This window comes from Canis lupus, chromosome 27 (assembly GCF_048164855.1).
Source record: "Canis lupus baileyi chromosome 27, mCanLup2.hap1, whole genome shotgun sequence".
Classification (NCBI taxonomy): Eukaryota; Metazoa; Chordata; class Mammalia; order Carnivora; family Canidae; genus Canis; species Canis lupus.
Window position 1 is genome coordinate 6,342,988 of NC_132864.1, and position 19,825 is coordinate 6,362,812.

The window sequence follows — 19,825 nt, forward strand, 5'->3', positions numbered from 1 at the left end:
GACGTACTTCAGACTGACAGCCCCAATAGAGGGCAGGACCCTTTTCTTTCACAAGCTCAGTGATTCTGTCAAGTTTCATCTCCAGCTGAACATCTTCGAGGAGGTCAAAGCACTCCAGTGTCCTCTTCTGTCACAATCCAGCAGCCCCTAACACCGCCATGGCATGCCTCCTTTGTGGCTCTAGCTTCCAGCTTCATATGCTGGACAATGACTCAAGAGGTGGGGACCAACTCTCCAGGGGTCTAGATCTATTAAAGTTCAGGCTGCATTACATTTTATCCTCCATGTAAGACCAGGACCAGGGAGAGGCAAGTGAAGCATAAACAAACCCGGTAATCAAGACAAGACAAACAACATTTTAATGGAATATTTTTAAAATTTTAAATTAACACCAGAGAATCCACAATGAACAAATGACAAAAATGTTTTAAAAGACAAGATGGGTGTTAGGAGTTTTCTCTGTGCCTCGGGCTCAGAGGTGGCTAGGTCATGGTGCCGTCCTCAAGCAAGGCCCCTTTCGCCTGCTACAAACGTCCCAGCCTCTGGGGGTAGATCAAGTGCAGCAGTACTCCAGGCTTGAGAGCCCCAGGGCTATTTACTGAGCATACAGGTGTGCCAGGCAGCACGTTTGGGAGGAGCCTATAAGGTGGGTATTTCATTGTGGTGTACAATTTTGTGCTTCCATTATACCACAAATTGTTTATCCATTCAACCGTTGGAAGTTTTAACGGTTTGCAGTGCATATATTATCAGTATTAATGCCATGAATATTCTTATGACACTTTAGAGTAAACACATGTATGCATATCTCCTGAGTCTACAGCAAGGAGAGGAAAAGCCAAGTGATGTCATAGTCACAGGTTTGGTTTTCAAAGCTGTCAGCTTTCACAACTGTGTGAACTACCTCCTCGCCCAATGTCCAGCTTTCTGGGTTGGTGAGGTCTGTGTTTCCCAATTGTTACGATTTGCAATCTCCCAGAGATGTTTCAGTGCTGCTGTCTCATCCCAGGCTCACTGAGGACAATATCCCAGCCTGTGAGAAGGCTTGCGATGCCCTGGAGCTTCTTGGTTCTCCTGAGCCCTCTCCCATGTTGTGTGACAGAAAGATCTGAGTGCCTGCATTGATTCTCTTATGGGGTGGGAGAGCTAGTGTGCTCTCTCAGCTATCTATCCCTCCTTCCCCTGCCTGAAAGTCCTGAGTGCTTCTAAAGGGTTCCCCTTAAATGTTGCCCTGTCCATCTTTCTGCCTCCAGAGAGGATGCACCTTGCACTTAAAGGAGGACCTAGCAACTCAACAAGATTTTTTAAGGTTTTCTCTTTCCAGGGTTCCATGACCCATGGCAAAGAGCTGACTGTATACTCCTCCGAGGCAGGGGTGGTGGGATTCTGACATGTGGTGCTGGTTCACAAGCAAGCTGCTTGTCTCGCTTCTCCTCTTCCATGCCAGTCTCTCCTCTTCCTCCCTTTCATAAAGGATGAGCAGCAATTCTCATTTCTTATATAGAGTGCTCCCTATTTTCTACTGCTGTTCATCTGGGCTTGGGTTCTCAGGGTCTGTTTTTTTAAGATATTTATTTATTTTTTTTTATGAAAGAAATAGTGAGAAAGAACATGAGGGAGTGAGAAGAGGGAGAAGCAGACTCTCTGCTGAGCAGGGAGCCCAATGCCAGGACTCAATCCCAGCACCCTAGGATCATGACCTGAGCCAAAGGCAGACACTTCACCAATGAGCCACCCAGGTGCCCAGATTCTCAGTTTTCTAAGATGTTGTAGCTTATCCAGTTTAGCCAGAAGCAGAAAAATACAAGTCCTACTCTATTTTCAACTCTAAATATTTCCTTGAAATTTATTTTGCCTTTTCTAAAGAGACAACCACATCTTCAAACAATGGAACTTTTTTTTCTGCCCTCACGCCAATTCCTTACTTTCAGTTTTCACACGTTGGCTATAACTGTCATACACTGCTCAATAAAAGTGATGAACGGAGAGGGGCAAGATAGTGGAAAAGTAGGGTCCTCAACTTATCTGGCTTACCTAGAAAACTTTCAAGCCATCCTGAACACCTACGAATTCCACCTGAGATTTAAAGAGAGAAAAGCCGGAATGCTACAGAGAGAAAGATTTTCATTCTAGCAAGGTAGGAAGGCAGGAAAAAAAAAAAAAAAAAAAAGAATCAAGTGCGGGAGGGGCACCACAAGAGCCAGGGCCAAAAGCCTCCGGGACAGGAAAGCCCAGCCCCAGAGAAGTGGGAACTTTAAAAATCCGCACCAGATTCTTCCAAGATGGAAAAGTGCTTAGGAGAGAAATCGGGCAGAATTGCAGGAGGGCTTTAAAAAAAGGGGGGGATCCCTGGGTGGCGCAGCGGTTTGGTGCCTGCCTTTGGCCCAGGGTGCGATCCTGGAGAGCTGGGATCCAGTCCCACATTGGGCTCCCGGTGCATGGAGCCTGCTTCTCCCTCTGCCTGTGTCTCTGCCTCTCTCTCTCTCTCTCTCTCTGTGTGACTATCATAAATTAAAAAAAAAAAAAATTAAAAAAAGGGGGGGGTGGAATCCCTGGGTGGCTCAGCAGTTTGGTGCCTGCCTTTGGCCCAGGCTGTGATCCTGGGGTCCCGGGATTGAGCTCCACATCAGACTCCCTGCATGGAGCCTGGTTCTCCCTCTGCCTGTGTCTCTGCCTCTTTCAGTCTGTCTATCATGAATAAAATAAAATGGAATCTTAAAAAAAAAAAAAAAAAAAGAATTGCAGGAGGGACAATGAAGCCTCCAGTTTCCCAGAGTCACTAATAGAGGAAGTGCGCCAAGGGGGAAAGCACAACACAAACTGTGGACCGATTTCAGTAAAGGGCTGGAGTGGGAACCTGGCAGGGCATCTGGGAGAAGCCAATTGGTTTGGTGGGTGGCTCCGGATGGAGGTATCTGTGCCCTGCTCCCTTCAGGAGCCTCGGCCCCCGGTACACAGTTCCACCAACACAGGGCCCTGGATCCCAGGGCACCGAGGGGACAGAGCTCACCATCCTATACTCCCCCAGGACAGGTGGAGGCGGGGAGGGCACAGGACAGTGAGGACTCCCCTGCTGCCAGGGCGCCCCCGCGCTGCCCCGGGAGCATCCAGGCCAGTGCGGAGTGGGAGACTGTGGTAGTTACTGTGGGGAGCTGACTCCAGAGCTGGAGACCTGGCCGCCCCCAGTGTTGTTCCTCCTTATTTCATCATGTGCCTGGAAGGGGCAGGGCCACCAGGGAACAGAGGCCTCACCGGATAAACAGCTCCCACTGAGCCCTGCACCTGGTGGGGGTGGGGAATATCCCCCAGGTACATACACCTGAGTCAGCACAGCAGGCCCCTCCCCCAGAAGACAAGGTGGAAGGACAGGGGAAGAGCAAGTCCTTGACCAAGCAGCGCTGGAAAGCGCCAGGGAAAGTCGAGGGATTTATAGTATATAGAACTAGAAGGTATCCCCCCTTTTTAAATTTTTTTTCCTTTTTCTATTACAACTCATTTTTATATCAGACTAAAAATTTCCAATATTTTTCTCTTTTCCCACCTTAACTACAATATTTTACCACCTCTTTGTTTTTAAATTTTTTCCTTTTTGACTTTTATATTTCTACAATTACATCTCTTAGATGTATTTTTCACTTCTGCATTCCCTTCAATGTATTCAATTTAATTTTGGGAGATAAATGAGTTATGGGTTTGTGTTTTGTATTTTTTCTGCCTCATTTTGTTCTACAATGGTGAAAGTTCATATTTTCTAAAACATGACCAGCACGCACCCCCAACCAAGTGGAATACCATGCTGATTCATTCTGTGAGATTATATTCTCTCTTCATTGCCGTTCTATCCCCTTCTTTTATCTGGTTCATGTTTTGGTGGTCAATGTTGGGGCTTTATATAAGTATTGCTGGTTTATATAAATTTGGGATTGAGCATCTTCTAACATACAGAACTTAATAGACTCAGAACCAACTGAATCACTCTCTAGCACCCCTCAGCTGGACTACATTCTCCCTCCACTACAACTTTTCACCATCACGATCCTATTTTTTTTTTCCTCTTTACCTTTTTTATCCTTTTTCTCTTTTCTCTTCTTCTTCTTTCTTCTTTCTTCTTTCTTCTCCTTCTCCTTCTTTGGTTTTAGGCCTTTTATTTTTTACTACTTTGTTTTAAAATTTCTTTTTCACTTGTTGCTCTTTTGGTTTATTTTTTGTTCTTTCATTTTTGGTCTCTGACCTCTTTGGAATCATCTAGGGTGTATTTTACTTAAGTCGTGGTTGATATTCTTGACTCAGCCTTCTCATAGAAATACTCTGAACTGGAAAAAAATGACAAGAAGGAAGAATTCACCACAAAAGAAAGAACCGGAAACAGTACCCTCTGCCACAGAGTGACAGAATTTGGATTTCAATACGATGTCAGGAATCCAATTCAGAAGCACAATTTAAAGCTACCTGTCTCTCTGTAAAAAAGCATAAAGGAATCTGGAGACTTTGTTACTGAAGAACTGAGATCTAATCAGGCAAAAATTGAAAATCAATTAAATGAGATGCAATCCAAACTGGATGTTCTAACTGCTAGGGTTAATGAACTGGAAGAAAGAGTGAGTAACATAGAAGATAACTTGATGGTAAGGAGGAAGCTAAGGAAAAAAGAGGAACATACTAAGAGACCATGAGGAAATGCTTAATAACTGATAGCCTGAGAAGGAAGAATCTACGTATAATTGGAGTTCCACAAAACTCCGAGATGGACAGATGGCCACAAAGTATATTTGACGAAACCATAGCTGAGAACTTCCCTAGTTTGGGGAGAGAAACAGGCAATTAGATCCAGGAGATAGAGAGGTGCTCCCCACACCACCAAACAATAAAAACCGTTCAGCACCTCAACATTTAATAGTGAAACTTGCAAATTACAAAGATAAAGAGAAAATCCTTAAAGCAGCAAGAGACAAGAGATCCCTAACTTACATGGGGAGAAATATCAGATTAAGAGCAGACCTCTCCACAGGGATCTGGCAGGCCACAAAGGGCTGGCAGGATATATTCAGGGTCCTAAATGAGAATAACATGCAGCCAAGAATACTTTATCCAGCAAGGCTGCCATTCAGAATGGAAGACAAAGAGTTTCCAAGATAGGTAGGAACAGAAAGAATATGTGACCACCAAAACAACTCTGCAAGAAATATTAAGGGGGACCCTGAAAAACAAAGAGGGAGCCCAGAGAAGCAATCCACAAAAAACAGAGACTGAATAAGTATTACGATGACACAAAATTCATATCTTTTAATACATACTCTGAACAAGAACGAGTTAAATGATCCCATCAAGAGATGCAGAGTTTTGGACTGGATGAAAAAGCAAGACCCACCTATTTGCTGTCTACAAAAGATTCATTTTAGACCTAAGGACACCTACAGGCTGAAAATAAAAGGGTGGAGAACCATTTACCATTCAAAGGGTCCTCAAAAAAAAGCTGGAGTAGCATTCCTCATATCAGATAAAGTTTATCCAAAAGACTGTAGTAAGAGATGAAGAGGGACACTATATCATATTTAAAGGGTCTATCCAAAAAGAGGACCTAAATATCATGAATATTTATGCCCCTATTGTGGGAGCTGCCAACTATATCAATTAATAACCAAAGTAAAGACATACTTAAATAAGAATACTCTAATAACAGAACATAAAGACTCCTAACTCTGGGAAACGAACTAGGGTTGGTGGAAGGGGAGGAGGGCGGGGGGTGAGGGTGAATGGGTGACGGGCACTGAGGGGGGCACTTGACGGGATGAGCACTGGGTGTTATTCTGTATGTTGGTAAATTGAACACCAATAAAAAATAAATTTATTTAAAAAAAAAGAATAATAATAGGAGACTTCAACACAGAACTTTCTGCAAATGACAGATATTCTAAGCACAACATCATCAAAGAAACAAGGCCCTTAAGTGATACATTGGACCAGTTGGATTTCACAGATATATACAGAACTAGCCATCCCTGGGTGGCTCAGCGGTTTAGTGCCTGCCTTTGGCCCAAGGCGCAATCTTGAAGTCCTGGGATCGAGTCCTGTGTCAGGCTCCCTGCATAAAGCCTGTTTCTCCCTCTGCCTGTGTCTCTGCCTCTCGCTCTATGTCTATCGTGAATAAATAAATAAAATCTTAAAAAAAAAAAAAGAACTAGCATCTGAACACAACTGAATACATATTCTTCTCAAGTGCACATGGAACTTTCTCCAAAATAGACCACATACTGGGTCACAAATCAGGTGTCAACTGATACCAAAATATTGGGATTGTCCCCTGGATATTTTCACACCTCAATGCTTTGAAACTTGAACTCAATCACAAGAAGAAATTTGGAAGACTCAAAGACATGGAGGTTAAAGAGCATCCTGCTAGAAGATGAATGGGTCTCCATCGAAAGATGAATAGATAAAGAAGATGTGGTATATGTATAAAATGGAATATTAGCCATTAGAAATGACAAATACACAATATTTGCTTCTATGTGGAGGGACCTGGAGGGTATTATGCTGAGTGAAATAAGTCAATCGGAGAAGGACAAACATTATATGGTCTCATTCATTTGGGGAATATAAAAAATAGTGAAAGGGAATAAAGGGGAAAGGAGAAAAAGTGAGTGGGAAATATCAGAGAGGGAGACAGAACATGAGAGACTCCTAACTCTGGGAAAAGAACAAGGGGTGGTAGAAAGGGAGGTGGGCGGGGGTGGGGGTGACTGGGTGACGGGCACTGAGGGTGGCACTTGATGGGATGAGCACTGGGTGTTATTCTAGATCTTGGCAAATTGGACACCAATAAAAAATAAAAAATAAAAAACAATTCCATGTCAGAAAGCCAATTCAGAAGCACAGTTATAAAGCTACTGGTGGCTCTGGAAAAAAGCATAGTGGACGAAAGAGACTTCATGACTGCAGACTTTAGATCTAACCAGGACGAAATTAAAAATCAATCAAATGAGATGCAATCCAAATTCAACGTCCTAATGACAAGGGTTAATGAGGTAGAAGAATGAGTGAGTGACATAGAAGACAGTTGATGGCAAGGTAGGAAGCTGAGGAAAAAGAGAAAAACAATTAAAATATCATGAGGAGGGGATCCCTGGGTGGCGTAGCGGTTTGGTGCCTGCCTTTGGCCTAGGGCGCGATCCTGGAGACCTGGGATCGAGTCCCACTCGGGCTCCCGGTGCATGGAGCCTGCTTCTCTCTCTGCCTGTGTCTCTGCCTCTCTCTCTCTCTCTATCATAAAAAAATATATATATCATGAGGAAGGTTAAGGGAAATAAATGACAGCCTCAGAAGGAAAAATCTAAGTTTAATTGGGGTTCCAGAGGGCGCTGAGAGGGACAGAGGACCAGAACGCATATTTGAACAAATCATAGCTGAGAACTTCTGTAACGTGGGGAGGGAAACAGGCATTCAGATCCAGCAGATAGAGAGATCCCCCCTAAATCAATAAAAACTGTTCAACACCCCACATTTAATAGTGAAACTTGCAAATTCCAAAGATAAAGAGAAGATCCTTAAAGCAGCAAGAGACAAGAACCCCCTAACATTTATGGGGAGAAGTATTAGGTTAATAGCAGACCTCTCCACCTGTTATCCCTTGTATTTGTTTTCTAGAAAAAAAAAAAAAAAATAGCAGACCTCTCCACAAAGACCTGGCAGGCCAGAAAGGGCTGGCAGGATATATTCAGGGTCCTAAATGAGAAGAACATACAGCCAAGAATACTCTATCCAACAAGGCTCTCATTCAAAATAGGAGAGATAAAGAGCTTCCAAGATAGGCAGAAACTATAAGAATGTGACCACCAAACCAGCTCTGCAAGAAATATTTAGAGGGACTGTAATAGAAAGAGGACACCCCAAGAAACTATCTACAAAAACAGGGACTGAATAGGTATTATGATGACACTAAATTCATATCTTTCAATAGTAACTCTGAACATGAATGGGCTTAATGATCCCATCAAAAGGTGCAGGGTTTCAGACTGGATAAAAAAGCAAGACCCATCGATTTGCTGTCTACAAGAGACTCATTTTAGACCTAAGGACACCTACAGCCTGAAAATAAAGGTTGGAGAACCATTTACCATTCAAATGGTCCTCAAAAGAAAGCTGGGGTAGCAATCCTATCAGATAAATTAAACTTTTCCCAAAGACTGTAGTAAGAGATGAGAGGGACACTATATCATACTTTTATTTTTAAAGATTTTATTTATTTATTCATGAGAGACACAGAGAAAGAGATATAGGCAGAAGGAGGCTCCATACAGGGAGCCCGATGCAGGACGTGATCCTCAGACTCCAGGGTTATGTGCTAGGCTGAAGGCAGGCACTAAAACAGTAAGCCACCCAAGGATCCCCTATATCATGCTTAAAGGATCTATCCAGGGATCCCTGGGTGGCGCAGCAGTTTGGTGTCTGCCTTTGGCCCAGGGCGCGATCCTGGAGACCCGGGATTGAATCCCACATCTGGCTCCTGGTGCATGGAGCCTGCTTCTCCCTCTGCCTGTGTCTCTGCCTCTCTCTCTCTCTCTCTCTATCTATCTATCTCTGTGTGTGTGTGACTGTCATAAAAAAAAAAAAAAAAAGGATCTATCCAACAAGAGGACCTAACAATCATGAATCTTTATGCCCCTAATGTGGGAGCTGCCACATATATCAATCAATTAATAACCAAAGTAAAGACATACTTAGATAAGAATACACTGGGTATCCCTGGATGGCTCAGCAGTTTGGCACCTGCCTTTGGCCCAGGGCGGATCCTGGAGTCCCGCGATCGAGTCCAGCGTCGGGCTCCCGACATGGAGCCTGCTTATCCCTCTGCCTGTGTTTCTGCCTCTCTCTCTCATGAATAAATAAATAAATCTTTAAAAAATATATCCTTCTTTAAAAAAAAAAAAAGAATACACATATACTGGGAGACATCAACACAGCACTTTCTGAAAATAACAGATATTCTGAGCACAACATCTCTAAAGAAACAAGAGCTTTAAATGATACACTGGACCAGATGGATTTTACAGATATTTACAGAACTTTACATCCAAACGCAACTGAATACACATTCTTCTTAAGTGCACATGGAACTTTCTGCAGAATAGAACATATACTGGGTCACAAATCAGGTCTTAACTGATACCAAAAGATTGGGATTGTCCCCTGCATATTTTCAGACCATAATGCTTTGAAACTTGAACTCAACCATAAGAAGAAATTTGGAAGGATTTCAAACACGTGGAGGTTATAGAGCATCCTGCTAAAAGATGAAAGAGTCAACCAGGAAATTAGAGAAGAATGAGAGATTCATGGAAACTAATAAGAATGAAGATACAACCTTTCAAAATATTTGGGATACAGCAAAAGCAGTCCTGAGAGGGAAATACATCACAATGCAAGCATCCATCCAAAAACTGGAAAAAACTCAAATACAAAAGCTAACCTTGCACCTAAAGGAACTGGAGAAAGAACAGCAAATAAAACATACACACAGCAGAAGAGAGTTAATAGACTTGAGTAGAACTCAATGAAATAGAGACCAGAAGGACTGTAGAACAGATCAACAAGTGTTGGTTCTTTGAAAGAACTAATAAGATAGATAAACCATTAGTCAGCCTAATTAAAAACAAAAGAGAAAAGACTCAAATTAATAAAATGAGAATTAAAAAGGAGAGATCACCACCAATAAGGAAAATACTAAGGAAATACAAACTATTTTTAAAACGTATTATGAGCAGCTATACTCCAATAATTTAGGCACTCTAGAAGAAATTGATGCATTTCTGGAAAACCCCAAATTACCAAAGCTGGAACAAGAAGAAATAGAAAACCTGAACAGGTCAATAACCAGTGAGGAAATTTAATCAGTCATCAAAAACCTCCCAAGACACAAAAGTCCAGGACCAGATGGCTTCCTAGAGGAATTCTACCAAACATTTAGGAAGAAACAACACCTATTCTAATAAAGCTGTTCCAAAGGACAGATCAGGATGGAATACTTGCAAAATCATTTTATGAGGCCAGCATCACCTTGATTCCAAAACCAGACAAAGACCCCACCAAAAAGGAGAATTATAGACCAATATCCCTGATGAACATAGATGCAAAAATTCTCACCAAAATAAAAGCCGATAGGATCCAAGAGTACCTAAGAAGATTATTCACTATGACCAAGTGGGATTTATCCCCAGGATGCAATGTTGGTTCAATACTCGTAAAACAATCAACAATCAACATGATAGATCACATCAACAAGAGAAAAAACAAGAACCCTATTATCCTCTCAATAGATGCAGTGAAAGAATTTGACAAATTACAGCATCCATTCCTGATCAAAACTCTTCTGAGTGTAGGGTTAGACGGAACATTCCTCAGCAATCAGAAAAGACCCCAAATAGGAGAATATTGAAAATAAACAACAACAACAACAAAAAACAATGCTGGGGGCATCACAATGCCGGATTTCAAGTTGTACTACATAGCTGTGATCTTTAAGACAGTGTGATACTGGCACAAACACAAATAGATCAATGGAACAGAATAGAGAACCCAGAAATGGGCCCTAGACTCTGGTCAATTAATATTTGACAAAGCAGGAAAGACTATCTTCAATAAGTGGTGCTGGGAAAATTGGACAGCCACATACAGAAGAATGAAACTAGACCATTCTCTTACACCACATACAAAGGTAAACTCAAAATGGGATGAAAGATCTAAATGTGAGACAAGAATCCATCAAAATCCTAGGGGAGAGCACAGGTAACACCCTTTTTGAATGTGGACACGGTAACTTCCTGCAAGATATATCTATGAAGACAAGGGAAGCAAAAGCAAAAATGAATTATTGGGACTTAATCAAGACAAAAAGCTTCTGCACAAGAAAGAAATAGTCAACAAAACTAAAAGACAACCTACAGAATGGGAGAAGACATTTGTAAATGACATCAGATAAAGGGTTAGTATCCAAGATCTATAAAGAACTTATTAAACTCAACAGCAAAGAAACAATCCAATCAAGAAATGGGCAAAAGACATGAACAGAGATCTCACAGAGGAAGACAGAGACATGGTCAACAAGCACATGAGAAAATGCTCCGCATCACTTGCCATCAGGGAAATACAAATCAAAACCACAATGAGATACCATTTCACACCATCTCAAATGTTGGAGAGGATGTGGAGAAAGGGGAACCCTCTTGCACTGTTGGTGGGAATGTGAACTGGTGCAGCCACTCTGGAAAACAGTGTGGAGGTTCCTCAAAGAGTTAAAAATAGAATTGCCCCATGACCCAGCAATTGCACTGCTGGGGATTTACCCCAAAGATACAGATGCAGTGAAATACCAAGGCACCTGCACCCCAATGTTTATAGCAGCAATGTCCACAATAGCCCAACTGTGGATGGAGCTTTGGTGTCCATCGAAAGATGAACAGATAAAGAAGATGTGGTTATCTATTTATAGGAATATTACTCAGCCATCAGAATGGATGAATTCACACCATTTGCTTCGATGTGGATGGAACTGGAGAGTATCATGCTGAATGAATAAGTCCATTGGAGAAGGACAATCATCAAATGGATTCACTCATACAGAGAATATAAGAAATAGTGAAAGCTATTATAGGGGAAAGAAGGGAACTGATTGGGGAAAATTATAAAGGGTGACAAAACATGAGAGACTCCTAACTCTGGGAAATGAACAAAGTGTAGTGGATGGGGAGGTGGGTGGCGGGATGTGGCAACTGAGTGATGGGCACTAGGAGGCCACTTGATGGGATTAACACTGCGTGTTATACTTTATTATTGCAAATCTAACTTACATAAGTAAATAAATGTGATGAGCATCCTTGTAATTTTCTCAATATAAAGATATGTATATATATATCCCAATAAGTGTGACGTTTGTCAGTTTTTGGAACATACTCCTTGCAAAGTTAAAGCACTTTATTTCCATTCCTAATTGAATAGTATTTAAAAATTCTAGGAGTATTAAATTCCATCATATGTGTTATCTACACACATATGGTCTTTTATCTGGTAGTGTGGTTAATTTTATGAAAAGATTTTCCAATACTAAATTTCCCAAACATAATATATTTTTATAGGGTTACATTCTGCTGCATATGAAAGCAAACTCTTCCTACCAAAAAAGAAAAGGTGGCTTAAATAAGACAGTTCATTTCCCCTTGGTGGTGTAGGGATGGTATAACAGCCCCTTCATTACCAGACATCCCCACAGCTGACTTCTGTCAACCTTCCCTTAGACACTGTCAGCAATCTCTATCTCATTACTCAGAATTTAGTAGCAATATCATACTTTCCTACAAAGACAATGGGGAAATGTGGCTCTTGGGCTGGGCACTGTCATTATGAGAAGTACAGTGATTCTGTTGGTAATGAAAGGTCACTGGAGATAGAACTAGTAGTCTGCAGCATTTAAGATTGTCATGCCATTAAAAAAAAAACAAACTTCCACATCATTAGATTCATTTTGCTACAATTACATTTACTATATTTCAAACTATGTTCACAAATACGAATTCCAAGTCATTTATCCCTCACGTGTCAATTCTTGGGGGAAGTTATAAAGTGCTGGATTATTGATCCTTGAATTTTCCCAAGAATTATCAGCTACTACAGAAAGTCTCTGGAGCTTCTTCCTGCTTTGAGGCTTGGATGGGTTTAGAAAGAACAGATCTTCAAGCCAGACATTCAATTTTTTACTTTTTGTTTACTAATTGTAGATCGAGTCATTCTGTTACATTTCATTTATCTGGTTAATTTTCTTTTCTTTTTTTAAAAGACTTTATTCTTTAAGGCAATCTCTACACCCAACGTGGAGCTTGAACTCACAACCTTAAGATCAAGAGTTGCACCCTCCACAGACTGAGCCAGCCAAGCACTCCAAATTTTCACTTAAGATTGTTAGCATTAGCCTTTCACACAGAACTTGACTTCTATCATCATTATGTCAACATTTCTGGCTTCTCCTGGGCAAGGTTGCATGTGGGTTTGCATCACACAATACAGAAACCTTTAAAATCTAATTGACACTGGGCAGTAGTAAACTGAATATAGACTTCTTCTTAGCTGTTCACTCCTTATTATGTGTGAATCTTCTCAGAACATGCATGATAAAAACATTCATATTTTCCAGATTTAGGGTATATATTTTAGCAAATACCTGGCATTTCTTCTCTCTGCAAGTTTTCTCTTCCCTTCTGTAAACTACCCTGGGGCGAACCGCTGGTAGGATCTTGTATATTGAGCTGAACAAAGTACGGACCAAACATTCAGAAATCATTAAATACCTCCTACAAAGAACCATTTCTTTGAGTAAAAGATGGGATTCCCTTGTGAAATACAAAGGAAGTGCAGGATGTTTCAGAAATGCCTGCAGTTTGGAATAGTCACATTCCTCTGACAACATCCTGAATGCCATGGTCCCAACTCTTTCCAGGTAAATGTTCTTTCAGGTAAGCAAACTGGTGAGGAAAACTAACTTTGTAGGAAAGGAATAGGCAGAATGACTTCTTACCACCCTGCCTCTGCAGCTGTACATTCAGGTATTACCTTGGAAATATTACAGGTTCATTCCAGACCACCACAATGAAGCAAATGTGGCAATAAACCAAGTCAAATGAAATTTTTTCGGTTTCTCAATGTATATAAAAGTCATGTTTACACTATACTGTAGTCTAGTACATGTATAAAAGCATTATGTCTAAAAAAAAAAAAGCAGGGTACACACCTTAATTAAAAATATTGCTAAAACATGCTGAGCTCTCAGAAAATCATAATCAATGACCACAGTTCAACATAAGTAATGAAAAAACTATGAAATATTGCCAGAATTACTAAAATGTGACACAAACAAAAGTAAGCAAATTTGCTCAATGCAAGGTTGTCACAAGCCTTCAGATTGGAAAGAAAAAAAAAAAAGCATTACTTGGAAAGCACGATAAAATGAGGTATGTTTTCTTTCAGCAGCATCACTGAAATCTATCCCTTAAACACATACCAGATAATTCAAAGAAAAAGACAAGCGAACTAGAACTTTAAAGTGGCAATAGCTAAAGCTATCCTAGGTAGTCTACATGGAAGGAACTAATTAATAATTACAGGAAATGTTACCAGCAAACAAAAGGTGAGTTTGCTTTTTGGTACTTAGGGAGTCCAGTAGAAATTTGAAGTCTGGAATAAATATCTCAGCCTAGTTTGATGATCATGCCAGGTCCTTGGCAGGGCACCTTGAATGATGATCCCATCATGACCTCATACACTGTGAGAGATTATCTTAGTGAAAATCAAGATGTTCAAACTGGTGAGGGCAGAACAGATTCCTGCATGCACTATGCAGATGTATATACCTAAAGAGACAGTTGCCATGCCCACTTACAAAGGGCACGAAATAGCAGAAAGGGATCGTGGTATTGAAATTTAATTTTAATAAATATTATTCTAGTAACAAGTTGTATTTGTTAAAAACAATGTTGCTACACAAAGCACAAGTCCCTGGACGATGGCATGTATCTAACTTACCTCTCAAGTGACATTCACAAGTAAAATGCGAAACTACACAAAACTCACATAGTACAAAGGAAGACAACATCTGAATATTCCTGTAGATCTTAAGATATATTTCTCGTTATCCTGATTACATTTATTTACACTGTAAAAAAAAAAAAAAGAAAAATACCAACTTTTCATTTTGAACATACCTATCAATTACAGTTGAGTGTTTTCCCCAACCCTTTCCTAACAATATGGAACATCTGGAACACAATGTCCCCCATAATAATTTGTAAAGGAAATTATTTTCCAAATCAATCAAAATAACAGTGAACCTTTCTACTGAGGGTTTTGTTACCCCATCTGATATATTCATAGATCTTCATTCATATATTACTAATTTTTAAATGGAAGTTTGTCTTTCCTAGATGAAGAATTTCCCTCATTTAAAAATTAACAAGGCAGGAAACAACAAATGTTGGAGAGGATGCGGGGAAAAGGGAACCCTCTTACGCTGTTGGTGGGAATGTGAACTGGTGTAGCCACTCTGGAAAACTGTGTGGAGCTTCCTCAAAGAGTTAAAAATAGACCTGCCCTACGACCCAGCAATTGCACTGTTGGGGATTTACCCCAAAGATTCAGATGCAATGAAACGCCGGGACACCTGCACCCCGATGTTTATAGCAGCAATGTCCACAATAGCCAAACTGTGGAAGGAGCCTCGGTGTCCATAGAAAGATGAATGGATAAAGAAGATGTGGTTTATGTATACAATGGAATATTATTCAGCCATTAGAAACGACAAATACCCACCATTTGCTTCAAAGTGGATGGAACTGGAGGGTATTATGCTGAGTGAAGTCAGTCAATCGGAGAAGGACAGTGTATGTTCTCATTCATTTGGGGAATATAAATAATAGTGAAAGGGAATATAGGGGAAGGGAGAAGAAATGTGTGGGAAATATCAGAAAGGGAGAGAGAACATAAAGACTCCTAACTCTGGGAAATGAACTGGGGGTGCTGGAAGGGGAGGAGGGCGGGGGGTCGGGGTGAATGGGTGACAGGCAATGAGGGGGACACTTGACGGGATGAGCACTGGGTGTTATTCTGTATGTTGGTAAATTGAACACCAATAAAAATTATTTTATTAAAAAAAAAAAAAGAATTTCCCTCATTTAGAGTATGATTTCTCCAAGGTATGAGCTTCTGATACCTAAAGTGTGTGTGATTTTGATAATTCTGCCATTTGTTGGCTTTCCATTTTCTCTCATTACAATCCTGTTTTAAAAAAAATCCTACTATTTAATAAGAATTTCAAAGGAATGTGTTCTATATTCATTCGCTTTATGAAACTTCATCTTTGCAAATTTTATCACAGTAAAAAAAAATAACTTTTAAACATTTGGTTCATTGATACAGCTCCTCACCTGTACAAACTTTTAAAAGGTATGGCTTGCTGCTGAAAACTTTCACAAGATTCATTGAATTCATAACATTCCTGTGTGCATTTACTGGGGTTTCTTTTATGAGTAAAAAGCAGCTTTCTATGGGTGCCCCTGCACATGCTGTACATCCATAGGTTTCCATTCAATATTAGTTTTCTGCTGTACAATGAGATGATTTCATTTATAGAGTTTCTCTTCTATATGAATCTTCGGGTATTTCCTATGAATTGACTTTGGGAAGAAAGTTTCTTATATTTAACTCAACATGCTTTTCATCTGCATGAGTTCTCTGATGCATAATGAGCTGTGACTTCCAACAGAAGGCTTTTCCACATTCAGTGCATTTACAGGGTTTCTCTCCTGTGTGAGTCCTCTGATGTGCACTGAGGATTGATTTCTGAGAGAAGGTTTTTCCACATTCGTTGCATCCATAAGGTTTCTCCCCTGAATGAGTTCTCTGATGTACAATGAGCTGAGATTTCCTAATGAAGGCTTTCTCACATTCACTGCATTCATAGGGTTTCTCTCTTGTGTGCATTCTTTGATGTACAATGAGCTGTAATTTTCCACTGAAGGATTTCTCACACTGACTACATTTATAAGGGCTCTCCCCTGCATGAATTCGCTCATGTACAATGAGTAGTGACTTCCAAATGAAGGCCTTCCCACATTTGTTGCATTCATATGGTTTCTCTCCTGAATGAGTTCTCATGTGTATAATGAGATAGGATTTACTACTAAATGCTTTGCCACAGTCACTACATCCATAAGGTTTTTCCCCTGCATGAGTTCTCTGATGGGAAATGAGCTGATCTTTCCTATTAAAGGCTTTTCCACATTCACTGCATTCATAGGGATTTTCTCCTGTGTGAATTCTCTGATGTACAATGAGTTGTGAATTGAAACTGAAGGATTTCCCGCATTCATTGCATTCATGTGGTTTCTCTCCTGTGTGAGTTCTCATATGTATGATGAGGTAAGACTTGCTCCTGAAGGCTTTTCCACATTCACTGCATCCATAGGGTTTCACTCCAGTGTGACTTCTCTGATGCACAATGAGCTGTGACTTCAAACTAAAGGCTTTTCCACATTGATTACATCCATAGGGTTTTACCCCAGTGTGTGCTCCCTGATGTACGATGAGCTGTGACTTAAAAGTAAAGGCTTTTCCACATTCACTACAACCATAGGGCTTCTCCCCTGTATGAGTCCTCTGATGTACAATAAGGTTTGACTTTGTATTAAAGGCTTTGCTACAGTCATTGCATTCAAAGGGTTTTTCTCCTGTATGAGTTCTCTGATGTATAATGAGCTGTGATTTCAAACCAAAAGTTTTCCCGCAGTCACTGCATTCATAGGGCTTTTCCCCAGCATGGGTTCTCTGGTGTGAAATGAGCTGGTATTTCCGACTGAAGGCTTTCCCACATTCATGGCATTCATAGGGACTCTCTCCTGTGTGAATCCTCTGATGTATAAGGAGTTGTGAATTGAAACTGAAAGCTTTCCCACAGTCACTGCATTCATGGAGTTTCTCTCCTGTGTGAGTTCTCATATGTATAACGAGGTATGACTTGCTCCTGAAGGCTTTGCCACATTCACTGCATACGTAAGGTTTCATTCCTGTGTGACTTCTCTGATGCACAATAAGCTGAGACTTCAAACTGAAGGCTTTCCCACACTGAATGCACCCATAGGGCTTTACTCCTGTGTGAACCCCCTGATGTACAATGAGCTGTGACTTGAAAGTGAAGGCTTTTCCACATTCACTACAACCATAGGGCTTCTCCCCTGTATGGGTTCTCTGATGTACCATAAGGTTTGACTTTGTATTAAAGGCTTTCTGACATTCACTACATTCAAAGGGTTTCTCTCCAGTATGAATTCTTTGATGTATAACAAGCTGTGACTTCAAACCAAAATCCTTACCACATTCATTACAACCATAAGGTTTCTGTCCTGAATGAGTTCTCTGGTGTGAAACAAGCTGGTCTTTCCTACTGAATACTTTTCCGCATTTGCAGCATTCATAGGGATTCTCACCTGTGTGGATTCTCTGATGTATGACAAGTTGTGAATGGAAGCTGAAGGATTTCCCACATTCACTACATTGATGGAATTTCTCTCCTGTGTGAGTCCTCTGATGGACAGTGAGGTAGGACTTACTGCTGAAGTCTTTCCCACATCCCTTACATTTGTAAGGTTTCTCTTCTAGATGAATTTGCTGATGCATTGCAAGGTACGACTTACTGCTGAAGGTCTTCCCACAAAAACTGCATTCAAAAGGTTTTCCTCCTATACACATCTGCTGGCATATGAGTTGTGACTTCTTGTTGATGGTTTTTCCACATTCATTACTTTCACAGTATTTTATTCCAATAACAGTTTGCTCGTGTTCAGGATGGTGGAATGATTCCCTATGTGCATAAAACTCATTAGGATTCTTTCCAGCATAATCACTACTGAAATCTGTATTATATTTAAATCTCGTTCCAGGTGTGACATACTTATGAAGCTTTTCTCCTGAAGAAACATAATTTGTACTAAGAAGGCATGGTTTCCCAAATGTACATTCGTAGCCTTTTGCCATATTTTCCAGCTTATCTTGATTTTCCTGATGCCATTCCACATGATCATCAATTTCCCAGGCTTTTCCTATCAATGAAAATAGTTACATTAAAAATAATAACATGATCCTGGCATAGCATAAAATTACCTTAAAAATACTGTCAAGAGAGGGTATATTTTTAGTTTCATACATTAGCTCTTAATATAAATAAAATCTCAAGTATAAATGTACCAAAACTCCTGGCAAGAGAGAAGAAACAAAACTAAAAATGAAGACTGGCATAGAAAACTAAAAATGAATAGAGATGGTTTAAGTTTTAAAATGCTGCATAAGGGGTAAAGAAAACAAAACAGGCACAAATAAAAATAAGAAAAATATAAAGCAGTTGGAAGAGATCTCAGCATTGTATTTTTTCAACAAATAATTGTCAAATACCTATTACATGCTAAACACTGTGCTCAACTCAGAAGAAACTCAGAAAACACTGCAAATTACAGTCCTCTTGGGAAGAAAGTTCTACTGCATGCCCAAATACATGAAAATAAAGTCACAAGAAAAGTCAATGTGATGTTTCAGAACACTGAGGATAAGCAGCAGGTAGTTTCTCTTCCAGAGAAAACAGTAAAATTGTTTTGTATAATGAATCTGAAGTCAGAATGGCATCTGATTTCACATTAGCATCATTAGATGATAAAAAAGAACACTCAGAAGCATACACATTTTCAGAGACACAGGTCTTAAATGTTATACTTCGTGCACTCTTTCATAGGAAGTAACTTGAAGAGGTGCTTCAACAAAACAAACCAAGAAAAAAGATGACACAAAATAAATATGGAAAATAAAATCTGAAAGGAGACTCCAGGATAAAACACTGTAATACAGCCAGGGTATGAGGTAAACTAGGGTCACACTAGAGCACATCCAAGGACAAGGGAGTGGCATAATCAGGAAGAGACAGAATGACTAACATGGCTGAATGAAGCACAGGAATACTTAAATATGTGAAGAAAAGTCTGGGGTTAATGATAAATACATACTAATGATAAGAACAGAGAAAACTGGGCAGGCAAACAACTCAAATGAAAAAAAATGATTTTTTTTTTTTTAAGATTTTACTCATTCATTCATGAGAGACACACACACAGAGAGAGAGTGAGGCAGAGAGACACGGGCAGGGGGAGAAGCAGGCTCCATGCAGGGAACCTGATGTGGGACTAGATCCCAGGACTCCAGGATCATGCCCTGGGCCAAAGGCAGGAACTAAACTGCTGAGCCAACC

At 40.3% G+C, this 19,825-nt stretch overlaps 1 protein-coding gene across 14 annotated transcripts in view; it reads right to left on the bottom strand.

Annotated features, from left to right (window-relative positions):
* Nucleotides 1-336: 336 nt before the first annotated feature.
* ZNF268 (zinc finger protein 268) overlaps nucleotides 337-19,825 on the bottom strand; it is a 51,701-nt gene continuing 32,212 nt past the window's right edge. For 11 of the 14 annotated variants that reach the window (XR_012019020.1, XR_012019017.1, XR_012019019.1 and 8 more), the window contains 2 exons: nucleotides 15,963-18,632; nucleotides 14,452-14,695 (listed from right to left, as the gene is read on the bottom strand). Coding sequence is in view for 2 of the 14 variants with exons in the window: in XM_072801952.1 (XP_072658053.1) it covers nucleotides 16,201-18,632 (2,432 nt within the window). In the remaining 12 variants the exon portion in view is untranslated. Of the gene's footprint in view, nucleotides 4,314-13,207; nucleotides 18,633-19,825 lie in introns of those variants that run through there. The other 3 variants (XM_072801952.1, XM_072801954.1, XR_012019024.1) reach the window with 2 other exon arrangements.